Raw genomic sequence first — 27,071 nt, forward strand, 5'->3', positions numbered from 1 at the left:
GCTGTCTGGCTTTATTTGCTTTTTCCTTTTTTGAGAAACTTTCCACTTATTATAATTGGTGATTGTAGTATAATAAAAACAAAATATAGTGTAACAGATTTTTTCTAGAAGTCTACATAACAGAAATCGGTCTTGCCAACCCCCACATTGAGTTGTTGCCTTTGTAACGTTAATATGAGAAAAGTGGTATAATGAACTAGAAATTAACGTCTGCATTGAACAATAGCGCTTCCTCCAAAAAACCTGCTGAAGTGAACAGAAAGGGTGAAATTTAGCGTTTGGCCACAAGGTGGCAGCAGAAGGCAAATTTTGTTATTGTAAATGGGTAGAGTTGGCATTTGGTTAAAGCCGTTTCATAATTACACTCCAGACCTGTATTTTATCACTGTTCAGAGTGGTCAGGGACAGCCTTTTACAACGTGTGGTCTACACAACCAACTACAAGAGCTTATGTGGCCCATGAAAACATTTTTACAATCCAGTTGTTTAAAATGCAAAATGAACATAACACTGTAGCCCATCAAATTTTGCACAAGTGTTGAGTCACAACAAACATCAAAAAATGTCTGGAAAAAATTCTGTTCACTGACATCTAATAATATTGGAGCACTTTTTGGTGTTACATAGAACTATTTTTGAAGGGTTCTTTAAAGATCCATATTCAACTATCAACGTAACTATTTGATCATGCAAAAAACATGTATGCTTTGAGATTGTTTATTATAAAATCACTGCCTTTAATAAAGGACCATTGAAGAACTATCCTTTGAAAGAGTGCAGCTGTTGATACATTATGGATGAATTCCATTTCATTAAAAAATTTGCACTAAAAGTATCTGTCATCTTCATCAGCCATGCATTTAGCCTGGCCAATAAGGTCCCCCTAGCAGTACCACCACAGGCCACTGGGGGGGCTGTGGTCCACAGATTGAAAACCAGTACGCTAGTACAGTTCATGTGAGTTGTGTTTTTTTTAAAGACTTTAAAAGAAAAATCATAATTAGGGCGCCCCTGGTTTTCTAAAATGCATGATGTTCTTTAATATCTTTACATGCATCCAGCTACATACGGGGTATAAGCAACATAGACCTATGACTATTCAGAAGACCATATTGAATCAGAGGTTTTAGGGTTGCAGTGACTGCTTGTTGACTTTTGTGTCATATCTCTCTCTCCCTCCCTCCACCCCCAGGCTAGGACTGAACGACTTGGGAGGAAATATCAAATTGCGATTACTTTCTATAAATGAAGCTCCAGGCCTGTTACTTTATCCAGGAATAGGAGTTGATCCACTTTTCTTGCTTGAAGCTTGAATGTTGAACATAGAATGCCAGACTGCAGGTTAGTTGTGGTTGTGATGCCACAGCACATTGGTGTTTGGCTGCTTCTGACTGGTCTAACTCATTATTAGGTCATGTTTTGCCACTTGGAGGCATTAGACCTCATTCACCAGTATCTTCCTACGTTTTTTCTTGAATGTGTTCTTAAGAAAGGCCCTAAAAAGTCTATGTCAGATTCATGATGTGTTCTTTAACCACAGAGTTAGTGCGCTTGGGTCTGTGAAAACATTGGTGAATGTCAGAATCTTCATGAAAGCTGCATACGTGGGTTTTAAAAAGGAATTTCTTCTTAAAAGAAGAACTGTTGGTGAATGAGGCCCTTTATTGTTGATAATATGGGCTAAAATTAAAATTGCAGCTCTTGGCATTTGAGAATTGCACTCCTTCGAATTGTAATTTCATTATTAAAGCGATTAATCTTTCAGCACTACCCCAGGCGGCACCGATGTCCACAAACTCCTCCTCCCAGCTCTTACAGTTGAGCATCAGCATGCGCACTCACAGAGTATGAAAAGTTCATCCACTATAGCACTGCTGCATTAGTCTTCTACACAAGCTTGCCAAGTGTTCATGCCAGTGAATGGAGAGATCTTGTACCCCCACATTACAGTGGAGTTTCCAGCCACTAGGGAAAACACCTGCAGTCATTCCCTTATTAAATGGAGGGGCATTGCAGCCTAAAACTAGAGTTTTAATTTGTCATTTGTTATGCATTCTTTTGCAGCACAGCATTGCATCCCTCAGCATTAGCTGTTTGATGGAACTCACGATTTTATATTGTTTTCATCTTTTTATTTGTCAGTGTCTTTGCACTACTGTACTACTCGGTGCATTACACGAGTACATCATAGAATTATTGGGAATCCCTGTGGTGTCAACCAGTCCGAACTGCTAGCCTAGCCACTGATGTATGGACCAATAAATACAACCAAGCTTGCATTAGTGTAACTCCAATGTCAGTCCCTTTCTATTAGAAATGCTTTTCTATGGAGGGTATACAAGCTATGTGAGCGCAGTGGGTTCACTTGCGTTAAGTATCTGAATTCACTAATTAGAGGGGCACCATGGTTACTTTGGACATGTAGTGTATTGGTCACACTTCATTTTGATGGTCCCCTATGGATGATCAGTTATTAGAGTTACTGAGCTCTGCTAAAGCCTGAGTAGACTGATAAATCAATGTGATGATCAGTTATTAATCTCAGTGTTAATGAGCTCTGCTAAAGTCTGAGTAGACTGATAAATCAATGTGATGATCAGTTATTAATCTCAGTGTTAATGAGCTCTGCTAAAGCCTGAGTAGACAGATAAATCTTTTGTGATGATCAGTTATTAATCTCAGTGTTACTGAGCTCTGCTAAAGCCTGAGTAGACAGATAAATCTTTTGTGATGATCAGTTATTAATCTCAGTGTTAGCGAGCTCTTTTGAGAGATGATTAAACTAATAAGGTGCTCAGCAGTGGATATGTTTGCAAGTGATAAGCTTGGCATCATGTTGCATGATGAGAGAAAAAAAAAGTTGAGGATTTTGGAACTTCACTTAAATGATAAGCAAATTTTTCATGTAATAATAATAATAAACATTAATGTTTAATGTAATAACAAGAACAGTGAGAAATCATGTGAATTCAATGAAATAAAAAGTCCATGGGCCTCACCAAGATGGATTGCAAATGTATTCTAAATGTATTCTGAATAAACTTTTTAATGTACTGTTATGGAATACATAATTAAAAAGGCCTACATTTAGGACAGTGTATTCACTATTCAGCCATCAGCACTTTTTCAAAGTATTTTGCTCAGTCCTGCTATCTATCTGAATATCATGCAACTCATTAATCAACATAAAAGTAAAATGTGCCAGTGTTAGCTAATTTCCTGCTAATATGAATATGTATTAACACTAACGTGCCTCTCATTGTGACTTGTGCTTATTGCGCATCACTTCCTTTGCAAAGTCACTGAGGCTTTTGGCTTGAGCCCACCAGCAATAGTTTGTCGACCACAAGAGGGCGTCGAGGACGGTTTCCCTCCAAAAAAGCACGTGCTGATTTAAGCTGCTGGTTGCGTTGCTCGTGAACATTACATTACAATAGCGCCAAACCCACCCACTCCCAACCCCCCCTCCCCACCCCCCCGGACCATGTATGGAGGTCCGCTGTGTGGTGGGAGCGCGTGTTTGCGCCCACGCCTTCGCTTCCGTCCAATGGCGCGCCGCGAAAAAGTGGCGCTCGCTGGATTTCAGCACCTGGACAGCGGCTCGGCGACACGCCGCAGCTCGACGCTGATTGGCTGAGAGCGAGTTAATAGTTCTGCTAGAAATCTGTTGCCTCGGATAAGCACGAATTCAGCGCTTTCTCTGCTCTAACACACGCAGTTGAGCCTGTTAGTGCTTATTAATGAGTTGATGTGCAGTGCGGGGGGGGTTGTGCGTCGGGGGCTGTGAATGACCACAGTGAATTATTCATAACTGTAATATGATTATAATGTAACACTCACTGCGGTTTGGCTGAAGGAGGTTCATTTAGATAGATGAGACAGGCAGACGGACGGACGGATGGACGGAATGCTAAGCAGCTTCTTGCTTTGAATCACATTTCAGCACCACACACCTGTTCGCAACGTGGCAGGTCTGCGTGTTTTCCTTCTCGCTTTGTTTTGCCCCCTCGCCGCTTGCGTCACACGCGCACGCCCCCCGCCACAGCCAAAAACTGCAACAGTTTTCGAAGAGTGATGGGATTTCAGCACGTGGACGGGGCGGTCACGGGCACGGCGCGTTCACGTGGCGCAGGATCGACACGAGGCTTGCCGGGAAGAGCTGCGCGCATTAGCGCTCGAGCGGCCGAAGTGTGAGGAGCTCACAGAGTCATGGAGCTGGACGTGGAGACCGCAGAGTGAGTAAATAGCCAGCCCTGAGAGCGATGACCACTGCTGTACTTCACACACACACACATTATATCTATCTATCTATCTATATATATGAGAGAGAGAGAGAAAGAGAGAGAGATGGATAGATAGGTGCATTATTCTTTATTTACATGTCAGTCATTGTTTTGTGCTGTGGTCATCTACTGGTCAGCCTGCTGTTGCTGCAGTCTCATTAGCTCATTAGGACGCCTCTTAAAAGTTGCACGTGCTCTCTTATCTAGAATGATTCTAAGTAGGTATGTATGCATAACTGTATTTTTTGCATGGATAAATTGTTCTTCTCTATGTTAAACCAGTTTGTGGTTCTTTAAAGACCTCTTTTAGCACCGAAAAGCGTTGCTCTACTGGCACGAGTCAAAGAACCCTTTTTGCTAAGATCCACAGGTTTCCATCATTCACTCTTAAAAAAAGGTTCTGCAAGGGTTCTTTAGTAAAGGCAATGGTCCTACACACACATAGGCACATATTTGGCCATTGTAAGCGTCCTTGGATAACCGAAAAGCATCCTTCTGATTTATTTTGCTATTGTTGTTATTTATATTAATGACGTTTCCTTTATAAATCGCAGGCTGCTGTTTACGTCACTAGTCATAAAACTAACGCTAAACAGCATGTTTGCGTCCAAAACAACATACTGTACTGTACCGCACTGTGTTATACTATACACGCTACACTAGTCGAGTGCGCTACTAATGGCAGTGCGGCGTTGTGAAGAATTCGGGTTTTAACCGTGTTTAACTCGGGCTGCGCAGCGTGATCCGCCTGATCATGCAGTACCTGAAGGAGAACAATCTGCACCGCACGCTGGCAGCCCTGCAGGAGGAGACCACCGTGTCCCTGCACACCGTGGACAGCATCGAGAGCTTCATCGCGGACATTAACGACGGCCACTGGGACGTGGTGCTGCTCGCCATCCAGTACCTCAAACTGCCGGATAAGCTGCTGATTGATCTGTACGAGCAGGTGAGACACTCCACCCAAATAGGCATCGCGACATTGACCTTGCTCTCTAACCAATCACAAGCTTTTACTGTGTGCTGACCGACCTCACTCATCAGTTTTTAATCTATGGAAGGTAGTTTGACTGTAGATTAATGAACCCCCTTAAAGGGGAACTCCACCTAAATTTTCCATAATTTCTGCATAATTCAATGGTCGAGATGTAAACAGTCATTCTGAGTGGTTTGAAGTGAAGTGCTTCATTATTGAAAAACTTACCAAGTCAGAATTGTTCGCAGTGGTGGTGACAGGAGCCAGACGTCCACCTCTAAAAGCTCCTTCGCAGAAAGGTATTAAATGAAATGGTTATCAAGGTGCTGCCTGATGTATGACACATTGTTTTATGAAAGATTTGAGAGGAATTTGGCCTTAAAGCATGCTTGTTTAATCCATTCATTGCGGAGGGGTACATGCAGGGCATTCTAAGGCAAAATAGTCCCCAAAGGAAGCTTATTTTTTCTGATATGCTGCTATTTTGCCATCATCAACATTACAAATAAAAACTGAGTAGATGTGTAGGTTCACTGATGGTTTTGGATAGTAGAGCTTTACAGTGATAATGATAGGAACCAGGGGTAACAATGTGTGCAGCACAAATATAGCCATTTTATTTATTATCCAAAACCTTCAGTGAACCTACATGTGCCTTCTGAGTTTGTTGATAGTGGTAAAGTAGTGGTAAATCTGAAAAATAAGCTTTTAATGGGAGCTATTTTGCATTAAATGCACCTCTTTACCATGAATTGATTAAAAAAAAATAATTTTTAAGGCCAATAGATGATTTCATAGCTATTGTAAAACAATATCTTATATATCACACAGCCAATTCGTAACCATATTATGCGATAGCTTCTGTGAGGTAGCTTTAAGAGGCATTAAATGGGAATTTTGGAGGTTTTTAAAAATGATTTCTGCGTAGTTCAATCATTGAGATGTAAACAAAGCCATTCAGAGTGAGTTTAAAGTGGATTCACTGTAAATAAAACGTACCAGTTCAGATTTCTTTACAATGGTGATGGGAACCAGACACTGCGATGCCTAATAAGGCCATAACACAAATATAGCCATGTTCATTTTCACCAGTGAACTCATACATGTCTTCGCAGTTTTAAAATGTAATGTTGATGATGGTAAAATAGTGGCAAATCAGAAAAAAATATGGACTATTTGTGGACTATTTTGCCTTTCGCCCTGTATATACTCCTCCACCATGAATGGATAAAACAAATATGTTTTAAGCGAAAATCATAAAACAATGTGTCAGACATCAGGCTGAGTATTTATAACCATTTCATGTAATAACTGTCTGTGAGGGAGCTTTTAAAGGAGGACGTCTGGTTCCTATCACCACCACTGTGAACAATTCTGACTACATTTCTCTAGAATGAAGTATTTCATACTAAATCACTCTGAATGACTTTGTTTACGTTTTATCCATTTAATTATGCAGAAATAACAAAAAATGAGGGGAATTCCCCTTTTAAGATCTCAGGCATATTACAACAAAAGGTTGTATTTATTAATTACATGAGAAATAGTGTGAACTGGCTTGTTTGGTTTTTGTGAAGAATGGAATCCTGGATAATTTAAGGGGTTAACAAGTGTGACGCTGTCAAATATGATCCCTTTACTTTACAACTTTCTTAATAAGTTCTTCCTGTTTTGGAAGTGAAGTTTTTGCTGCCTGCAACTTTAAGCTTGTTTTACAGATGTTTTTGCTATTGTTTGCTATTTCTTGCGCTGTAGGAAGTTGCCCCGAATTTCTATTTTATGCACTGGAAGTGTTATAGCAGGAGTTGGCAACCCAAATATTAAGAAGAGCCATTTGACCTTTCAAAAACAAAAATCAGTCTGCTTTGGGAGCCACAAAATTTTATGTCTATATATTTAGGTAACATTTTACTATCGTCGCTGTAAATATGTCTCAGTGTGTGCTACTGTCCTAATATAGGCTAAAAAATATAATATAAACGAAAACACTCTGCTTTGAGCTTTAGCTCATCTATAGCTGCTTTTTCTCGCATCTCCGGCAGGAAACTTTTCCTCAGAGGTAAAATAGTTTCTTGTAAAATGTCTCTCGATGTTCAACTTTTTACAAGGTTGAAGTCAGCTCCTCATTCACCAGCTTCTTGTTCTAATTTTCCCATTCCACCTTAAATGATGCCTGAGGCACCAGAATGTAACTGCTGCAACTTTTAAGGTGGAACGCAAAAAACTAAAATGAGAATCTGGCGAATGAGGAGCTGACTTTGACAGCTTCACAACTTTTTAGTGTTTGGCAGTTTCTCATTGCAGATTAAACGTATCAATAAACCAGCTGCAGTGCTTATAAACGCTAATAAGTTCATTCATCTCCAAATTATCGATGTTCGTCTTAAATCTCTCTCTTTGCCTTTTTGTTAGCTGCTAGCTAGGTGAGACTGTTTGTGTTGCTATGGCGACCAGCATTCTGCATGCCAACCTTCAGGGTTAACTCCAGCGTTTAAGGCAAATTATTGTTGAAACTGTGCTAGAACGATCAGCAGAGCTTTGTTTTACTGCAAAGGATGATTATTTTATTTTTACCAAAAAATCTAATTCTGCTGTGGAGCCGCAACAGGGCAGTAGAAGAGCTGCATGTTGCCGACCCCTGTACTATACAAACATGTCTATGTTTACCTGTACTGTTCAAGCTGGAACTAAGAGATTTGTTCATACATCTATGTCCAGGTGGTGCTGGAGCTGACTGAGCTAAAAGAGCTGGGAGCAGCCCGTTATTTACTGACCCAAACAGACCCCATGATCATGCTGAAGCACACTCAGCCTGAGCGCTACTCCAAGCTGGAAACCCTCCTCACGAGCCCGCACTTTGATGCAAATGAGGCAAGTACTCTTAAAGAGGCACCCCGACCGAAAATGAAAAAGTTAACCAGTGCTACAAGTGTTGTAAACATACCTAATGGCCTTCTACAGTGGTGCCACAACAGTCCAGAGAGTTTTTGTTTTAAAGACTAAGAAAACCTCCTTCAGATGATGAATCTTGAAGGTGAGAGGAACTTTTGAAAAACCTGAAGCGAACATTTGGGGTTTTTTTTCCCCAGCAAGCTGGTTAAAGCAGAAGAAAGCCTAATAGCTAACATTGCTGCTAGGAAGCTGAATATCATGTCTGTATACGTATATATGTATAGAGCCCCCCCCCCCACAATTATTGGTACCCCTGCATTTAATACTTTGTACAACTTCCCTTTGCCAAGAAAACAGCACTTAGTCTTCTCCTAAAATATCTTATAAGGTTGAAGAATCCACAGCAGGGAATTTGAGACCATTCTTTTGCAGATAATCCAGGTTCCCAGGTCCTCTCTTGTGCACTCTCCTCTTTAGCTCACCCTACAGGTTTTCTACAGGTTTCAGATCAGGGGACTGAGATGGCCATGGCAGAAGCTTGATTTTGTGTTCAGTAAACCGTTTTTCTGTTGATATGGTGGCGTCTGATGGTAGTTTTGGAGACTTGGGGACCTCAAGATGCTACTTTTTATCTGTAACTCTGCAACAGTGATCCTTGAGAATTCTTTGCCTCTCTTAATATCTTCCTTACTGTGCATGGAGGCAAAATAAACTGGGTCATTGTCCAGGCAAGTCTGTCATAGTTGCAGTTGATTGGAACATGTTAAATATTGCCCTAACTCTAGATTTGGGCATGTTCAGGTGAGTAGATTTTTTTCATAGCCATTCAACACATTTTTCCCTTATTTGAACTGTGTTCTCTTGTCTTTCCCATGTTGAAGAATGATGAAGGGAATTTGACCTCTGTGTCATCTCCTAAATGTACCCCAGTGAAACAGGACGTCATGGATTACTGCTTGAGAGTTGCTAGACACTGTGGTCAACGTAAAACAGTAAAATTTAAGTGGAAAAATGCTTCAGTTACATTTTCTTTTAAAAAAATTCTAGGGGTGAATATCTTAGTAACCTTTTTACTCATTTTTACCAGGGGTGCCAATAATAATATAGGGGGTCTATGTAATATTTGTTCTATATAGAACCATTTCATGGTTAAATAGTTGCTTTTCCATGGTGAAATGGACCAAACAGGTACTTCTATTGTTATAAGCTTGACATCATAACAATAGAAGAACCCTTTTTGGTGCTTTATAGAACGCTTTTCCAAAAGGTTCTATACAGAACCATAGGCACCACATTCTCCATCAATCTGAAGAACCATTTCACCATGCAAGGAACACTTTAAGCATGAAATGGCTCTATATAGAGCTCATGATTCTAAATAGAACCATTGTCTTGGAGAAGAAACCTTGAGGAACCATCTTTTTTATGAGTGTAGCCTTTTTTTGGGGTCACATCTCCAGATGGAAATAGAGAACAGATCAGCGAATAGATTTATTCTGACTTAACCAACAGTGATACCTCAGCAGTAATTGGGTAAACCGTCCAAAGACCACATCAATCATCAATAAGTTGCTGCTACTTAAAACAGAAGCAAAAGCAGGCCATGGGGGAGCGTACAGTCAGAACAGTGATGCTAAAAACGGGTCTAAGTACTGTTTTTTTTTAAAATCCAGTTTAAAATCCACCTTACAAATCCATTAATATTACAAAACGATGTAAATCTTTCTTTTAAATCCCAAATGACATGAAACTCAGTGAAGCCAGTGAAGAAAATCCACATGAAATCCTCATTTGCAGACATTTGCACTCAAAAACGTTGAACCACTAAATACACAAATCATCATCATCACCATTACAGTGTTCCTTGTTTTCAATTCTGTCCCACTCCAGGCTTACCAAGAGGGCAGCAGTAAAGAGAAACGCAGGCAAGCTATCGCTCAGGCGCTGACTGAAGAGGTCAGCGTGGTCCCACCCTCTCGTCTCATGGCTCTGCTTGGACAGGTGGGTTCTTTCTTATCAGCCAGTTATTCAGTGTGGAAAACAACCCAAAAGTCACTCCATATCCTGTTATTATATCTCTGTCTGTATTCTCCATATAAATCACACGCCACATGTGCTCAGGTCTGAAAATTCTCCTTGTATCTCAAACAAATCCTCTGATTGATTCTGTAGTCAGGTGGTAATCAGGGATCTACCCAGCTGAAACAGATCAGCAACCAGTATGCAGTGTGTGGTCTCTGGAGAGCCAGTTTAAAGGGAGCTTGGCCACTTCATCTAAACTGCTTACCCTTCTGGGTTGTGGGGGTGCTGGAGCCTATCCCAGCTTTCAATAGGGCAGAAGGCAGGAAACACCCTGGGCAGGTTGGAGTTCAACAGCGCTAAAAAATATACTGCAATAAGCAATAGAATGAAACAGCACAATTCTTGCATTTTCAGGTCACAGAGACTCTAGTCTAACAATTTATGAAAAGGTATTTGAGCTGACAAGTAAAAGTCACAATAGTAACTAAGTACAAAGTAAAAGTACATTTTTGTTCAAAAAATGTGCAAATTCATAAAGATATCAAAACTGTGTCAGCATTTTTATGCCAGTGACATATCTGAGTGGCCTAGTGTCTCCTGAAAATAACAACAAATGGTTTGTATGACTGTCTCATTTACATACTTTAAAATCAAAATTATATATAAAACAATATGATGTAATTGTTTTGGCTATTGTAATTTTGGTTGATTACAATGACTAAAACAATTACACCATGTTATCCTAGGGCTGAAAGTGGCCAGTGCTAAGCAGATGGAGGAGCTAAGCTTAAATGAAGAGCTTAGAAATGTAATTATTTACACCATTTTCACCATCAATATTACTGAAGAAAAAAATGCAGAGATTAACTTAGTCCGAAAACGCAGAGTTTGTTTAGCCAGAATAAGGAGTGACTAAAATTTGAACTACATTCCTATGAATTTAGGGGTTATGTTAAGAAAAAGAGTAAATTATCCTGTAATCCTGTCATCTGAATCACAAGGGTTGTATGTGTTAAGTGTCTAGCCTCAGACACTAATCTTACTAGCTGTATACATATTCATTTTAACATCAAATACAAAACATATGAGCAATTAGTATAACTATAGGTTACTTCAGATTATAGGTCAGGAACACTTCTAAAAACCACTGTCTGTGAACACAGTTCGGTGCTGCTTCCACAAATGCTAATAAAAACTCTTAAATGCAAAGAAGAAACCATATATAATGGTTCCAGAAATGCTGCCACCCTCTCTGGGCCTGAGCTTATTTAAAATGGACTGAGGGGAAGTGGAAAAGTTTCCTGTGGTCCAATGAATCAACATTTGAAATTCTTTTTGGAAATCATGGACGCTGTGTCCTCCGGGCTAAAGACCACTCAGCTTGTTATCAGTGCACAGTGCACAAAAGCCAGTATTCATGATGGTATAGGGGGGCATTAGTGCACATGGCATGGGTGACTGGCACATCTGTGAAGGCACCATTAATGCTGAACAATACATGTTTTGGCAACATATGCTGCCATCCAGACAACGTTTTTTTTCAGGGAAGGTCTTGATGTTTTCTGCAAGACAATGACAAACCACATTCTGCATGTATTACAACAGCATTGCTCAGTATTAAAAGAGTCCAGGTGCTAAACTGGCCTGCCTGCAGTCCAGACCTGGCACCACTGATAACATTTGGCGCATTATAAAATGAAAAATACAACAAAGGAGACCCTGAACTGTTGAGCAGCTGAAATCCTATGTTAAGCAAAAATGGGAAAACAATTCACTTTCCAAACTACAGCAGTCGGTCTCCTGAGTTCCCAAACGCTTACAGAGTGTTGTTAAAAGAAGAGGTGATGCCACACAGTGGTAAACATGCCCCCCGTCCCAACTTTTTTGGAACGTGTTATTGGAACCGAATTCAAAATGGGCATATATTTTTCAGAAAACAATAAAATTTCTGTTTCAGCAGTTGATTTGTAGTCTATGTACTATTTTCAATGAAATACAGAGTTTAAATGATTTGCACATCACTGAATGTTGTTTTTATTTACATTTTGCACAGCGTCCCAACTTTTTCGGAAATGGGGTTGTACATCAGATATAGCTTACCTCTCTTCACTAAGCTTTAAGTCACAAATATTATGAAGTCTTGTATTCCTGGAAGTGAAGCTAGGTTGCTAAAGCTACTCTTCTCATCACAGGGTCGTATATGTGAGGGCGCCCTCTACAGGTTACAGGAGACCAAAGCGCTCAGACAGTTTGGATCATTAGCATTGTTGGTAAGTGGAACTAGAACATGATGCATTTCTTACAGATTTAGCACATTGACACACTTTAAACAACATCTGCTCTTATTTGTATGACCTAAATAACAGACGCTTTTCATTTTATTTATCTGGTTCCTGTCTTCATTTCCTGTTTATGACAGTCCACACCCCCAACTTGGTACTGTGCAAAAGTCAGAGACCACCCTTCATATAATTTCCAGTCAAAATGGCTATTAAGTAATTTATTCTGCAGCATAAAGAAAAAATCTGGAAATATGTATTTCACAGAAACCTGGTACTTAATGTTACTCAATCATTTTGAAGGAACTTAAAAAAAACAGAGGTCAGTCTCTGACTTTTTCACAGTACTGTACATTGCTTTAAAACCAGTACAGGACATATTGTCGGGTGTCCTGTGTTGTAGTGCCACTCTTTCACTCTGCCTGATCCTCTGTTCTTACCGTAACTCTTCTTCCTTCTGCTCTCCATCACCGCTTCTTTCCACTCCCTTGTTCTTTGGCTCCGTTTTCTCCCAGTCTCTGAAATGGCAGCAGCACCAGGGTCTCCTGCCTCCCGGCATGTCAATAGACCTGTTCCGGGGCAAAGCCATGATGAAGGACTTGGAAGAGGAGCGCTTCCCTACTCAGCTCTGCCGCCTCATTAAGGTGCGGTACCCATTGCAGCAGCTGTAGACTGTTAGCTAACGGCTAGCTATCAGTAAATCCCAGTTGTGAAGCCACCGACCTAAGACTTCGGTTTCTTGGTTCAAATCATGTGTACCTTACCTCAAATCCGCTCTGAAGCATCTTTGTCCACTCCAAACTGGAGCTAGCATGGACAAGTTAGCATCATTATTTCATGCTAACTGGCCAGTATTAGCTTTAATTGGTAATGTGTTTACATTACAGGGTAAGCCATATTGCTGACCCTGAGCTCAAGGCCAGAGAGCTAAGCAGAGCAGCTAAAGCCCATCTGCGTGTTGTGCCAGTGGCCACCTTGAGTCCAAAAATTCTGTATTCATGGGGTGAAGTGGACTGACCGGTTGGCTCTCACGCGCACATGTATAATTGCTTTAGAGGCCCGAAGCTTCCTGTTGTATCCTCGCCGCTCATGCTGGCACACTGCACATTCTGATTGATGCTACCACAGTGAAGCGTCTGACTCGGGGTAACAATAACTCGGCCCATCTGTCTCTCGCTTCCCCATCCACTATCTCTCCCCTCCTAAACAAGGCAGACCTTTAGCACTTAGCATTGTACTGCAACGTGGGTGTATGTAAATGCATTGGTGCATTGGTGGTGGACTGTGTTTATGCAGATTCGCTTGTTCCATTGCCCACACTGTGGAACAGTGCTTTAGCTTTTCTAGTGAAGTACAGTTGAAATCTTTGATACTTAGCCTTGAATATAAAGTACTCAAGTGGTGTTTCTTCAGTTAATGGATAGGGATACTTTCCTTGCTCATGTTATATTGTGGACTTTTAGCAAGTATAATCAGAGTTATGATGCTAATTGCTAAATTGTCTTTATATGGGCCATTTTTACTTGTATTTCCCCCTTTAAATGTGCTTATAATATTTGTGTGGGACCAGGCATGATAAATTTGATTGGCCGCCCTGCATTGTGCCTTGTTCAAAAAGCAGTGTGGGCTGAAATATATGGAGCAAACTAAGAAGTAGGGGTAGACGATGAAATCGTAATCAAAGTATTGGCAGATGGATGTTTAGATTTGACAGGTATTTCAAACCTATATTTGATGCAGAAATGCATAATGTTGGACTGTCTGGATTTTATTTATCTTGCTGCACAAATCAATGCTACATTCCACTGTAATGTTAATCCAGGTGGATCCATTCCCAGTTTTTACACTTAAATGTATCCGCATCGGCATTTGTTTACATTGAAAATATCATATATTGGCATCTTCTCCCAATTCCCAAATCAGTGCATCCCCACAGCCACTGAAACCCTCAGGAAAATAAAAAGCTTCAGCCACTCCTTTTGGATGTGTGGATCATTTGGAAGGCTCCAGTGATATCATTTATTCCTGACAGCCAGGAACAGCACAACGTTGAATTGTTTTACCCATATCTTCGGCTCCAGTAACTTTAATACAGACTGTCTGCAGTAGCAGAACTCCCTATGACTTCAGTGTAAATGAGCAGGCTAAACGGCCGTGGGATAAATGGTCAGTCAGATGATCCCAACCATGATGAATTTAAAACAAGTTGTTTTTGCAACTTAGTTTCCATATAGGTACTGTATGCATTTTAAGCAAATGTTAACTGTGAAACTTTTACAGTTTTTACACAGTACATCAAGAAAATGTGCTCGTATACATTACAGTTTGGTCCAAAGTCCCACGTGGAATGTGCCCGGTTCTCCCCAGATGGCCAGTACCTGATCACGGGATCTGTCGATGGCTTCATTGAGGTTTGGGATTTCACCACTGGTAAAATATCCAAGGTGCGTCCGCAGCGTCAAAAGCTTACTTCAATTTCTATTTCAAATTCTATTCCATTAACATTTGTAAGTGTGCACACTGCATATGTCCTTCTGAAAGCACAGCATAGTAACACAACCGCCACACAGAGCATGTATGGGTGTCCCGGGCTGTTATGTGGGTATGAAAAATGTGTTTCCCCATTTAGTGCTGCCTAATTTTCTCTCAGGAGTATGCATGGTTACTGTTGAACTCTCCAAGGGGTAGAAATATGGGTCACCTAAACGCTCCGTGACGTCCACCCACACGTGTCCACTCACACTGGCATCCAAAAATAATGTTGCCCGACTTCCTTCGCTGTTGCTTTTACAGTCAGAAGACTTTGAGAAGAGTCTGAGTTTGTTACACAGGTTACAAATCTATTTCCATTATGTGTTATATTTGTTTCTTTTATGTTTTTTTTTTTTTTAAAGATACAACCAGAAACTTACAGTTATTGCCACTGACTGTTGTAAAAATGTGGATTTGATCCCAATCAAGATATTTAGAGAACCCCTGAACTCAAATTTGTTACAACAGCACATTTCATATTTTCCCAATGAAAACAGAGACTGTGTACTTCTGTATACTATAGACATTCTCAGTACTTTTGTTTAAGAATGACTACCAGTATTGTGCATAGGAGCTCATTTTTGATGTCACAAAATAGTCTTAAAATTTTCACGGCCCAAAATTTTAAAACTAAGCATATGAATGAACTTACGGATGTGTTAGCGATGTTTGGACAGTGCTGTTAGCAATCTAACAGTCAAGTGAACATGTCTACCATTGTCAACACAAATTGAAACTCGGCTACTGAAATCCTTCTCAAGTCTACCTCTGCAAGGAAATACAAGCTAGTTTACTAGCAGCTAACTAGAGACACCGTTAGGCCATTTATTAGCTTCTTGGGCATAAAAATAATACAAATTAATAACATTTCTTTAAAATTTAACATACATTTTACACCTGTAGCAGTACTTCAAAAACATTTTGGAAGCAAGCCACACTAGTTCATGCTAGTTCATGCTAATTTGTGTTGCTAGTGACAAGCACTGTTCCCACAAATGAGCCATGCTATCGAAAGCAGCACCAATAGTAAAAGCATTTTTGTTCCTTAGCCTTGGCTTGGCGTGTGATTGAGCGGTGCATGTGTGCCTATGTCTCCGGTGTGTAGGATCTAAAGTACCAGGATCAGGATAACTTCATGATGATGGGGGAGGCTGTGCTGTGTCTGGCAGTGAGTCACGACACTGAGATGGTGGCCTCCGGAGCCCAGGACGGCAAAATACAGGTACGTCTAGAACATCTAGACTAGTATAGCTACATGCCAAGTTACGTAGTTAAGTTAGTAACGCTGAACCACACAGGGCTTTCTCTTGGTGTCACTTAAGCACTTCTAAAGCAGAAGCTGTTTTACTAGAATAATAATTTTAAAAGAAAAAATGCTAGGATGGCAGTATGCCAAGTTCTTTGCTATCAGGCTAACAGTATGCTAAGTTAATGTTTTAAGGAAGCAATAAGCTAAGTTGTGATTATAGACCAGGCTTGAATCATAGTATAAATATATAAAGGCACAGATTACTGGGTTATAATGTAAAAATAAGAAAGGATTAGTAAAAAGTACCACAGCATTACATGTTACATAGATCATTTAGGCTACTATGATGGCATCTGCAGAGTTTGATAACATTATCTTTAGTACACTGTGAAGTGCAGCTCATCTCAAGACAAGCTCTATTTGAGCTGAGGCTAGCTGCTGCTGAGGAAGTTCAACATGGCTGCATAAGCTGGAGAGCTTCTCTCACAGGGACAAAAGTGTCTGCGGGCTACCTTTAATTAATGCTGCTATCAAGTCAATTCATTATTTAATCGTTTTAAACCAGCTGCATCTAATTACAATTGTGGCCTAACTCTTTCTACCGGAGCTGCAGTTAAAGCACCTGAAGGCAGCCAGAGCAGCTTTACACCTAGAGTTAAAGCGATTCAATATCAGAAGAGTCGATACTATCAGTTCCTTTTGATTTCTGTTCACTGGCATCTAGTTCAGTATGGATATTGTCCTCATCTGTTTAGAGTGGAAGCCTAATTCACTCTGTTTCATACGTGCTATGATTATGTATTTGATTGCAGCATAATGAATAACCGTACTTATTTGCAACATTATTATTATTAAACCCTCAGCAACACCGCTGTGCCTGATACACTCATGAGCACACCACTATGCCACTACCATGTCAGTATAACTGCTGTGCTGACAATGATCAAGCACTCAAGTAGTATCTGGTCAGCAGTGGTTCTGTGCTCAGAAACTGACCAATGATGGACAAATCATGCAGGAATAAAGTGTGTAATTGTACATCTAGTATGTACAAATTGAACACTGTACGTCTAGTGAACCTATATAGGAACCGGACCTTATAAAGTGGCCAGTATGGGGAAATGCAAGGACGCTATTTCTAATAAAGTGGCCAAAGTATAGCTCATAGCCTAGAGGTCTTGAAATCCGCACCTTGAATCCAGATTCCAGTCCTGGATTTTGTAATCACTGGTGTAACACCAGGTAGCCATTCGGCCTGGCTCAGGCAGCCTTTTTCTGCCATTCTGCTGGGAGAATCGAGATCGACTCATATTTTAATGAATATAATCAAATATTTTCCTCTGTAACTCTGTTTTTAGATAAACTAGGTTACTATTGGCTTTTTCAGTGTTGTGACTTTATGTTGAGATGCTAGCGAGCAATGACGGTGAAAGAGGAGGGGTGAGGACCCCACAAACACAGCCGTGTCGAGGTAAAAAGGGCAGCACAAGTGCAGCTTTCTTGGTATCATATTCCATGAATATGGAATTTATAGATTAACTGAGGGACCTCCTCCAAAACAGGCACAAATTGCATTTTATGGCTACTGTGATTGGGGTTAACTGCCTCTCATAAAATTCAGGACCAGAAAAAAATTGGATTAAAGATCCAGATTTAAAGAGTTATGAATAGCCCACATCACAAAACAAGCACTGCACACAGTGAGCAAGCAGAAAGTGGATCAGTTGAGGGAACTCTCTCTTTTTTACTTTCTCCAGCTATGGAGGATCCACAATGGACAATGCCTGCGCAAATTTGAACGAGCCCACAGCGAGGCCGTCACCTGCATCTGCTTCAGCAAGGACAACAGTCAGCTACTGAGTGCCTCCTTTGACCACACCATCAGGTTTAAACCCACACTACCACTTTAGCACTTTCCCTGCTCATGCTGGGATTTCTTCTCTTTCTCCCAAATTGCACTCAGGGGAAGGTGGTAAAAGAACAATCTGGATCTCACTATGATCTTCATAATGGCCTGCTCTGCTCAGTTCCCCTGGAGCTTTGTGTGAACACTGCATTTCATTTCTTTTTAGAGGTTCAGCTGTTTGGCTTCACAGTTACAAGTGCAGCAACATTGTGTTCACGTTTATTACTCCTTTAGGTTTTGTCTCTTTGCTTTTGAAGTATGCAATTAGGTGCTAGTGACCAAAAAGACGATGGCAGCCAAAGTGGTGAACTTTAACAGTACTAATTTGCCAGATTTTGATTTCAGTTTCATTCTGAATAACTTGGAGGTTCTCAATACTGGTCCTGGAGCCCTTTAACATTGGTCTGGCTCCAACAGACTTTCTAAGAATTTCTCTAAGAACTTCTAAGTTATGTAGAACTAACTGTGTTAGAGCAGGAAAAAACATTAAACACTGGATTAGCTTGTCTGTTTTCACAGTAGCTATGTAGAATTTAAATTAACTAACCAATCTGCTTGTTTTTAAAAAGGTTTTTAAAAAAAACTTTTTGAATTGTTTTCACCAATGAACAGAACCATTTAACCATGCGAAGAATTTAAAGGAGCATTCTGGCCTAAAACGAGAGTTTAATACACTATATAGACAAAAGTATTGGGACACCTACAGGAGCTTTTATGACATCCCATTCTAAATCCATAGGCAGTAATATGGAGTTGGTCCCCGCTTTGCAGCTATAACCGCTTCTCCCTTTCTGGGAAGCTTTCTACAAGATGTTGGAGTGTGTCTGTGGGAATACCCCTTGGCATTATCCCTCCTCCACCAAACTTTACAGTTGGCACAATACAGTCAGGCAGGTAATGTTCTCCTGGCATTCACAAACCCAGACTCACCCATCAGACTGCCAGATAGAGAAGTGTGATTTGTCACAGCACTCCATCCATTCTACTACCAGTGTTTGTCTATCAAGACTGCAAGGCTATGTGCTTAATATTATCCACCTGTTAGCAATGCGTGTGGCTGAAACACCTGAACTCAATAATTAGGTGTCCCAATGCTTTTGTCCATATGGATGTTATAATGTGTATTGTGTAGTCCAGCATCATGCCCCTTAGCCTCATTGGTTTGGCATATTTCATAATTTTATATTATGCTCATGCTGTAATTCATCATGTTCACTACAATACCCATGCACTACACAAATACATCATTTACATCACACTGGCAAATCCCTGTGGTGTCAACCAATCCTGACTAATCTATAGGCTAATAAACACAACCAAATTAGCTTTAGTATAACTCTTACCTTGGTTGTTTAACAAAATAGCAAAGAAAACAGCGAGTCTGTCTTTACTCAGCACTAAACAGATACCAGATACAAGTTTTTAGCCTTTCAGCCTGAGGAAAGCCAAAGTGAGGTTATGTATAGCCAGCTCAACACAGCATGTAGGTAGTCATATTTTTTCAAATGTCCCTCCCACCTTCAAGATACATCATCAGACGTGGGTTTTTCTATTCTTTAAACCAGAAAATCTCAATCTAGAGACTACCGCAGCGCCACTGTAGGATGCGAGTAGGCATGTTTTCAACAGATGCAATGATGGTTATAATTTTCATTCAGGCCAACGCATCCCATTCAAGCCCTCGAATCGTTTTTTGAGTTGTTACCGATCTATAAATAATCATTTCCTTCACTTTTTGTTTCATGTATAACCATTTCCTTCTTCGTTGGTCGATGAATCACAAATCTTAATCAGTTCATAGCACACCCCAGAGTGTCCAAGACAGCTGATAGACCACAGGCAGGCTGATGGAAAAAGGGGAGGAGGAGGAGTTGAAATGAACCCGTCCCTCAGCGCCCGGCATCATTTGGAAGACTTTGAGCACATGTTTGCACCCAGTGTCTCCCACTCCTTCTCTCTCTCATATTCTAAATGTCCAGACTGCGGCAGTTTCTGCAGTGTCAGTGCTACGCTCACGGTGTGTGTCTGTGTGTGTGTGGGCGGAAAGGAAGTGCGATTTTCCACGTGCACGGGGTGGGGGGGGGGCGTAGGGGGTGGGGATGCAGAGAGAGATCAAGCGAGAGAGCAGATAATATGTTTCTATTCCTATCTTAAACGCCCAGGAAAGGGGCTGACAGACGCAGATGTTTCGCTATGCCAATTCCTTAGAGAGAGAAAGAAGAGGAAGAAACAGCGAGGCGGTGCTGTGATTGGCTTTTTATTGACAAACAAAGACTCCTCCTCGTCCGCACTGAATTGGATTTTGCGCGTGATGGGACACGTGAATGCCGAACGGGCATCACACGGGCATGTAGAAGCTTCGTTTCTTTTCTAAGGGGCTTTGTACTGTGACGTATCTGTCTTCAGCTGCTAGAAGACGGCAAGTGGATGGAGTTTTAATTCAGAAGCAGTAAATGTGTGATTTATGGTATCTAGGCATAAAAAAGGTGGGAATAAGCTTGAATATCATCACCGTCACATCATCACATATTTCTTATTTGGCTCAGTAACATGTTTAAGTGCATATGAGGACCAGTGTTTAGGGGTTGTCCTTTAACTATGCTATGAAATGAAGCACATTTGGGGCTGGTTTTCTGGACGTGGATTAAGCCTAAACTTGCAATGTCAATGTTGTTTTACCATTAGAGATCCCATTTAGTCTAAGTCTAAGATGAAATTGGCCGTTTAAGTATACAATTACACTCTTAAAGGCGAATTTCAGCTTAATACTAGCATAGTGCAGGGTTGCATCCCTGCCTCATTTGACAGAATTCTCAGTTTTGTATTGTTTTTGTGTTTTTGTCCATCAGTGTTCTCTCACTACAATTCCCAGCATGCATTACATAAATGTTACACAATCATTGGAAGTCCTCGCGCTCAAAACAATCTGCTAGCCGCTGATCTAGATGCAAATTAATACATCTGGGGTGCGGGCTGACACTGGTGACACTGGTGACTATGATCTAACTTTAACTGGTCGCCAAACTTTTTCTCTGTTAAAAGAATAATTAAGGCAGCTAGTGAATAAAAAAAAATCAAACAGCTCCTTAAGTATCCACCCACAAGCATTTGTAGTCCTTCAGAATTTACTTTCACTTTCAAGATAAATCAGAAGGGGGTTACCTAGTCTTTACACCAGGAAATTTCAACCCATGCAGTGCCACTGTCAAGTCAACATTTAACAATCAAAGTGCCAAAATAGGTTCTTTCTTTGTGCGTTGCCATAAGAGAACCACTTTTGTTTCCCCTAAAAACCCTTCAGTGGATGATTCCTTAGAGAACCTTTTTTTGGTGAATGCAATGTGTGATTATGAAGAATCTTTTTCAAGTTTATAAAACCTCCCCATAAATGTAAAGTTTCTAGGAAAACCCTTAAATTGGTAAAGAAAGGGTTTTCCCTTTAATCATTAGAAACATGATTTTTTTTTAAATTATCATTGTAGATGCTTTATTTGGATAGTCCATGCAGATGCCTGTCCTTAACCTACCTTCAACTAAATAACTACTAACATTACCATAGCTTTTCCATACCTATGAACTTTAATCACTTGCATTAACCTCAATCCAAAATCTAAACCCAATTGTAATCCTGGAGGTTCTCCTGATAGTTTGTTACAAACCTGAGCATCTGTAGATGCTATCCAAATAAAGAGGGTCCTTTAATTTAAGCTTAAGTAATTAAGTAATGTTTCAGTACTAAGGTTTACGACCTACAACAGGCTTTGCCCTAAACATTGTAAGAGATACAGATTATGTCTAACAACTGTTTCAATTCGTCAGACTTCACGGACTGAAATCAGGAAAGATGCTGAAGGAGTTCCGAGGCCACACGTCCTGCATAAACGATATTGCCTTCTCGCACAATGGCCATTACATCATCAGCGCTTCGGCGGACGGCACCGTCAAGGTAAATCTGCGCTGCTACTTTAATCTACCCTGATTGCCGGATTAAAGATGCCACCTCTGTTGAGTCATTTACAACACTGGCTCTCCACTCTTAAACACACGCCCCTTTCTCAGATCTGGAACGCAAAAACGACTGACTGCACCAACACCATCAAAACGCCAGACGTCCCCGAGGGAGCAGACATCACAGTAAACAGCGTTGTTCTCGTGCCCAGAAACCCAGAGCACTTTGTGGTGTGTAACAGGACCAATACGGTGGTAGTCATGAACATCCACGGCCAGGTAATGATCAAACAACAGATGTCTTCCATCCACGGTTTATATTTAATCATGGCTAATGCACAAGCCTGCATTTGAGCACTAGAGCTTCTAACATGAAGTGCAAGTATTCATTCCATCTCTATAAAGCATCATCTACTTGCTCTTATGAACTCTCCTGTTTAACAAACAAAGGAATCTGATTAGTATTATGAGGTGCCTTAGTCCTTAAAGAGGAGCCCCCCCTTTAATAATTAAGATGTAGACAGAGTCATTCAAAGTAGTTTGATGTGAAATGCTCGGTTCTAGAGAAACTCAGAGTCAGAATTGTTCACATTAGTGGTGATAGGAAGTTTAATGCCTCTAATGGATCCTTCACCACTGTTAAGAGATTCGACATGATAAAGAAACTGCAGAGTTTCTCTACAATGCACTACTTCACATCAAACCACACTAAACAACTTTGTTCACATCTGAATAATTGATTTATTGTAATTTAGGGTTATAGAGTTGTACCCAGAGTAGTGGCTCCCAACCCTGGGAGTATCTATAGCCTGAACTCAATTTCTGGCTGACCAATAGGGATGTCTCCTAAGTCTTCTCCTGTTGGACAGGCTTGATTTTGTGCATTTACCTAATAGCTCTTGCTTCCTAGCAACATTTGGTGTTTCACATGCTCTTAAAATCTTTTTAATTAACTAATTCGTCAGATGTAAATTTGCAGAGCAAGGACACTCCAGGACAATGGGAAATCCACTGATTTACAGAGCTAATATACTCAGAGAATGGCATTAAAATACAACGCAGTGTCTTGGGCTTATCTGACGACTAGCTGGTGAATCCCCTGGAGGCCGAGACGTTTGTCTCTCCCACTCATTTCTTCTCTTGCTTGCTTGCTGACTCACTTGCTCTCTGAACCCACTTCCTCCTCCTCAATCTTTCACTCCATCTGCTCTCTTGCTCTTTCTTCCTGTTCCTCCTTCTCATTATCTCTCTCTCTCTCTCTCTCTCTCTTCTCTCACTTTCCAAGGTGCTGAGGAGTTTCAGTTCAGGCGTGAGAGAGGGGGGAGACTTCGTGTGCTGCACACTGTCTCCTCGCGGGGAGTGGATCTACTGCGTGGGAGAAGACTATATGCTCTATTCGTTCAGCACCATCACCGGCAAACTGGAGAGAACTCTCACGGTAACAGTCATTCCAGTCCACAGCGTCCGCCATTTTAGTCTTGAGGAATTGTGTTTTTAAATTCCCAAAGCAAATGCAAGTGACAGTTAGTCAGCAAAGTCAATTAGCGACAGCGACATCAATTATGGAAAAAAGCTGACGACAATCAAAGACCCTCTATAATGCCGAGGTAAAACACTGTCAATCTAACAGACTGCAGTTCACCACAAGAAATGTTATGACAGAACATCTTCTGTGGTTTAACTGCAATCTTTGAATGACTGGTGCTGTGGATGGGGGCAAAGTGAGAGGGAACTATAAAATAGTTACTCAGCTGGTCAAATAATAGTTGAGAGGTTTATTGTGGAATTAATTAAGCTTCAGCCCTAGTAGAAAGGACTACTTGCAGTCATGTATCAGTAGTAATTCTTGCCCACTTTATAGTTTGGAATTGACATGGTCGGTTTCTCTATTCTTCAGTCTGGTAATTGTCCACAGTAGATGCTCTGTAGATGATCACCATGTCTTGAACTGATGTTCAACTTAATATCTATTAAATTCCAATTTGTAGCCATTGTTTGAGCATCTGTGGATAAGCTATACTGCACCTTTAAAATAAAGTGAGTATGAAAGTCTTTAGGGATTTGTCAATGTATCTGAAAGACATTAAAGGGGCTATCTGGCCAAAATGGTCAATTTAACCAGTGCTACATCTGTTGTAAACATGACAACTGGCCCGTCTACAGTGGTGCCACTGTAATCTTGAGAGTGAAGGGAAGGGGAAACACCCTTCTGGCGATGCATCCTGAAGGTGGGAGGAACTACAATGGCTCTGGGGTGAATACATGAGGGCAGGCTGTTTAAAATGATTAGTTTAGTTTAGTCGGCACACTTTAACTGGCGAATGCAGAAAAAAGGGCATGACAGCTAGGAAGCTAACTGTCACAACTGTATTCATCAGCTCCTACATGAGCAGTGATGAAGGGATTCATAGTAGCTGTATGCCATATTTGGATGATGCATGCTGGGTACTGTAGTGAGAGGAAATACTGACAAAACCAAAAGAAGGATTCAGTCAAACTGATGAGGCTGAGAGATGCAATTCTGTGCAGCAGATCACGACAAAAATTTACATGCATCACAAAATTTGAAATGCTATTTGTTGGCCAGAATACCCCTTTAAGTATTCTTCAGTATCTGCTAGCTCAATTCTATACTAGCCCCTAATTACACAAACATGTCCACCTCAACAGGTGCATGAGAAAGATGTGATCGGCATAACCCACCACCCTCATCAGAACCTTATCGCCACCTACAGCGAGGACGGCCTGCTGAAGCTCTGGAAACCCTGAAGCCCTTCCACTCAGCAGCGTATACTATATGAACTACATAGTCTGCGTTTGTGTAGTGGTTCCAAGTGCTGATTCTGTGGTACCCCTGTACATACAGGTCCTCTGGAGTTATGTATCAGTATTTAGTCTGACATTTGAAAGTCTTCCATTCGGTGATAAAAGATTCATAAGATTCAAAAGATTCATTTATCCAATAATCTAGAAGCGACAGTGGTAAACAACAAAAAACAATTCAACTTAATCTTCACCTAATCCACATATCATCTGTTGTAAATCACCCAAAGGAGTCTGGATCTACTGGAAATTCAGTGAGGAATTCAGAAACATGGAGGTCAACATTTCAGAGGTATACCGGTCAGACTATAAAATTGGTCATCCAGGCTATACATTTACGCAAAAAGTGAGGACAACCAGACAGAGAAATGAACTATGCCACGAAAGGAGACCAAAGAGAGTATAGGACCTGTGCATCATCTTCACTTTACAAAGCCATCTCTCCTCTCACGTCTCCACCGCATGAACATAGGGTACATATTCTTCGTGAAGGGATCTGTAGCGTCGTCTATGTCAGTGTATGCATGCCAGGTGTAGCCGTATGACACTACACATAACTGGTTTTTCTCCTCCTGACATTGTCTCAACTAGACATAGCCTTTGTAGACCTTCAGTGGCATCACTCCTGGTTATTGGCCGGAACATGAAAGGACTGGGGTTGTTCGACCAGTGAGAACACGTAGCTTCCCAGTGCAAGTTTATTACGAAAGCCATCGGAAGGAGGAGAGGTTTAGTGGAGTTTGCTATGAGGCCTGAGAACGGACCCAGTATTAGATCTAATAATGAACATTTTTATGTGGATACATGGTTAAATGGTCTATTTCAGTATAATTCTTGTGTGAAGGCTTGGTGTGTTTTAACACTTGACCTTACACTTGCATGCAAGATGACCTTGGTTATGCAACAATGGAAATATGCTGTATGTTTGCGTATTGTACGTATTACGTTAATATTCTGGTATTTATATCATCGAAGACGTTCTCATTTATGTTTATAGACAGTGGATTAAGGCGATTTTACTATGTAAATTCATTAAGTACCGGAAAACGAAACGATTTCATTCCTGCGGTCAAAGTGAAAAACGGATACATTTTCTATCCTTTCATTATCTAGCTGGTTTACGTCCAGTAGCTTCATTACAATTATTTTTATGGCAGGTATTGACTTTGCTGTACAAGTAAAACTAACTGCATGTGATGTGAGAAAACTGCCAACACACTGTTAGACTTACAGGTCAAATTTCCACCTGCATATACATTTGGAAATGAAGGCGAAAGTATTTTGCATTTTCAGTGCAGATAGGCTCTATGGTGGTTTGTTTAAATGCAGGCCACTTAGGCCAGGTTTAGTCTCAGGTTGCCAGAGTTTCTCTGCCATAATGGTTCAATAAAGGCTTATTGTTCCTACTTACTTTCCTATTTGTGTTTTTGCCTCAATAATTAATTTGAACTGTAATTCTGTTATATACATTACTGGAATCACTGTTTTCAAACAACATAAAACCTAATTGTTGACCCTCCACTTGAAATGGCTATTAAGTACAAGTTCATTTTTCAGCATCAGCAAAAAACAACGTATTTAAGAGAGCTGGTTTCGTTTTCTGCTCCTTACAATCCAACATATTCAGTGATGTTGAGGTCTGGGACCTTGAATAGGGTTGTTAGGAGTGCCTTTTGCTCTATATTCTACTAATATTTTTTGGATCTCCAGATTTGTTCATTTTTTCCCCACTAATTTTCCTTTGACATTCCTCTTCCGTATGCAAATGGATCATGTAATCCACTGTCTAATCTAATCTCTTCTGAAAAATGAATAATCTGTACAAAACAGCCTTTTTGCCTGGAAATTAAATAAACAAAGAGCGGTCTCTGACATTTACACAGTACATATATAAAATGATTTTAATATCACAGGTTTCAAACAACTTGTAGGAAGCTGTAAAAAAAATGTAGAAATTTATTATGAACAGAGCTGTAGATTATTCCATAATAATTTACAAAGCTATAGCATTGAAGATGAACTATTTTGTGGCACTACTATCAATAGATCATAACAGTTTATTTAATTATATTTACAATACTTCTCGTTGCTCCCAAAATACTTTAAATTGTGACACTTTTACACTGTTTAAGCTATTAATGAGCAGCAATTATTGTGACAA

At 40.5% G+C, this 27,071-nt stretch overlaps 1 protein-coding gene across 1 annotated transcript; it reads left to right on the forward strand.

Moving 5' to 3' along the window:
* Positions 1 to 4,080: 4,080 nt before the first annotated feature.
* On the forward strand, positions 4,081 to 26,320 carry smu1b (SMU1 DNA replication regulator and spliceosomal factor b). Its single transcript, XM_036564764.1, has 13 exons — positions 4,081 to 4,235; positions 5,022 to 5,232; positions 7,978 to 8,130; positions 10,042 to 10,152; positions 12,366 to 12,443; positions 12,968 to 13,096; positions 14,777 to 14,896; positions 16,090 to 16,206; positions 17,991 to 18,118; positions 21,959 to 22,085; positions 22,199 to 22,366; positions 23,373 to 23,525; positions 24,758 to 26,320. Exons 1-13 carry the CDS (start codon positions 4,210 to 4,212, stop codon positions 24,854 to 24,856), a joined length of 1,620 nt encoding a protein of 539 aa, XP_036420657.1. The 5' UTR covers positions 4,081 to 4,209; the 3' UTR covers positions 24,857 to 26,320.
* The last annotated feature ends 751 nt before the right edge of the window (positions 26,321 to 27,071 follow it).

Source organism: Colossoma macropomum, unplaced genomic scaffold (assembly GCF_904425465.1).
Source record: "Colossoma macropomum unplaced genomic scaffold, Colossoma_macropomum, whole genome shotgun sequence".
Lineage (NCBI taxonomy): Eukaryota > Metazoa > Chordata > Actinopteri > Characiformes > Serrasalmidae > Colossoma > Colossoma macropomum.

Excerpts from the sequence above, each read along its gene's own strand:
- smu1b (XM_036564764.1), top strand. The coding sequence starts at position 4,210 with ATGGAGCTGGACGTGGAGACCGCAGA. Across the intron at positions 5,233-7,977 it reads TGATTGATCTGTACGAGCAG|GTGGTGCTGGAGCTGACTGA; the intron begins GTGAGACACTCC and ends ATCTATGTCCAG. Across the intron at positions 8,131-10,041 it reads CGCACTTTGATGCAAATGAG|GCTTACCAAGAGGGCAGCAG; the intron begins GCAAGTACTCTT and ends GTCCCACTCCAG.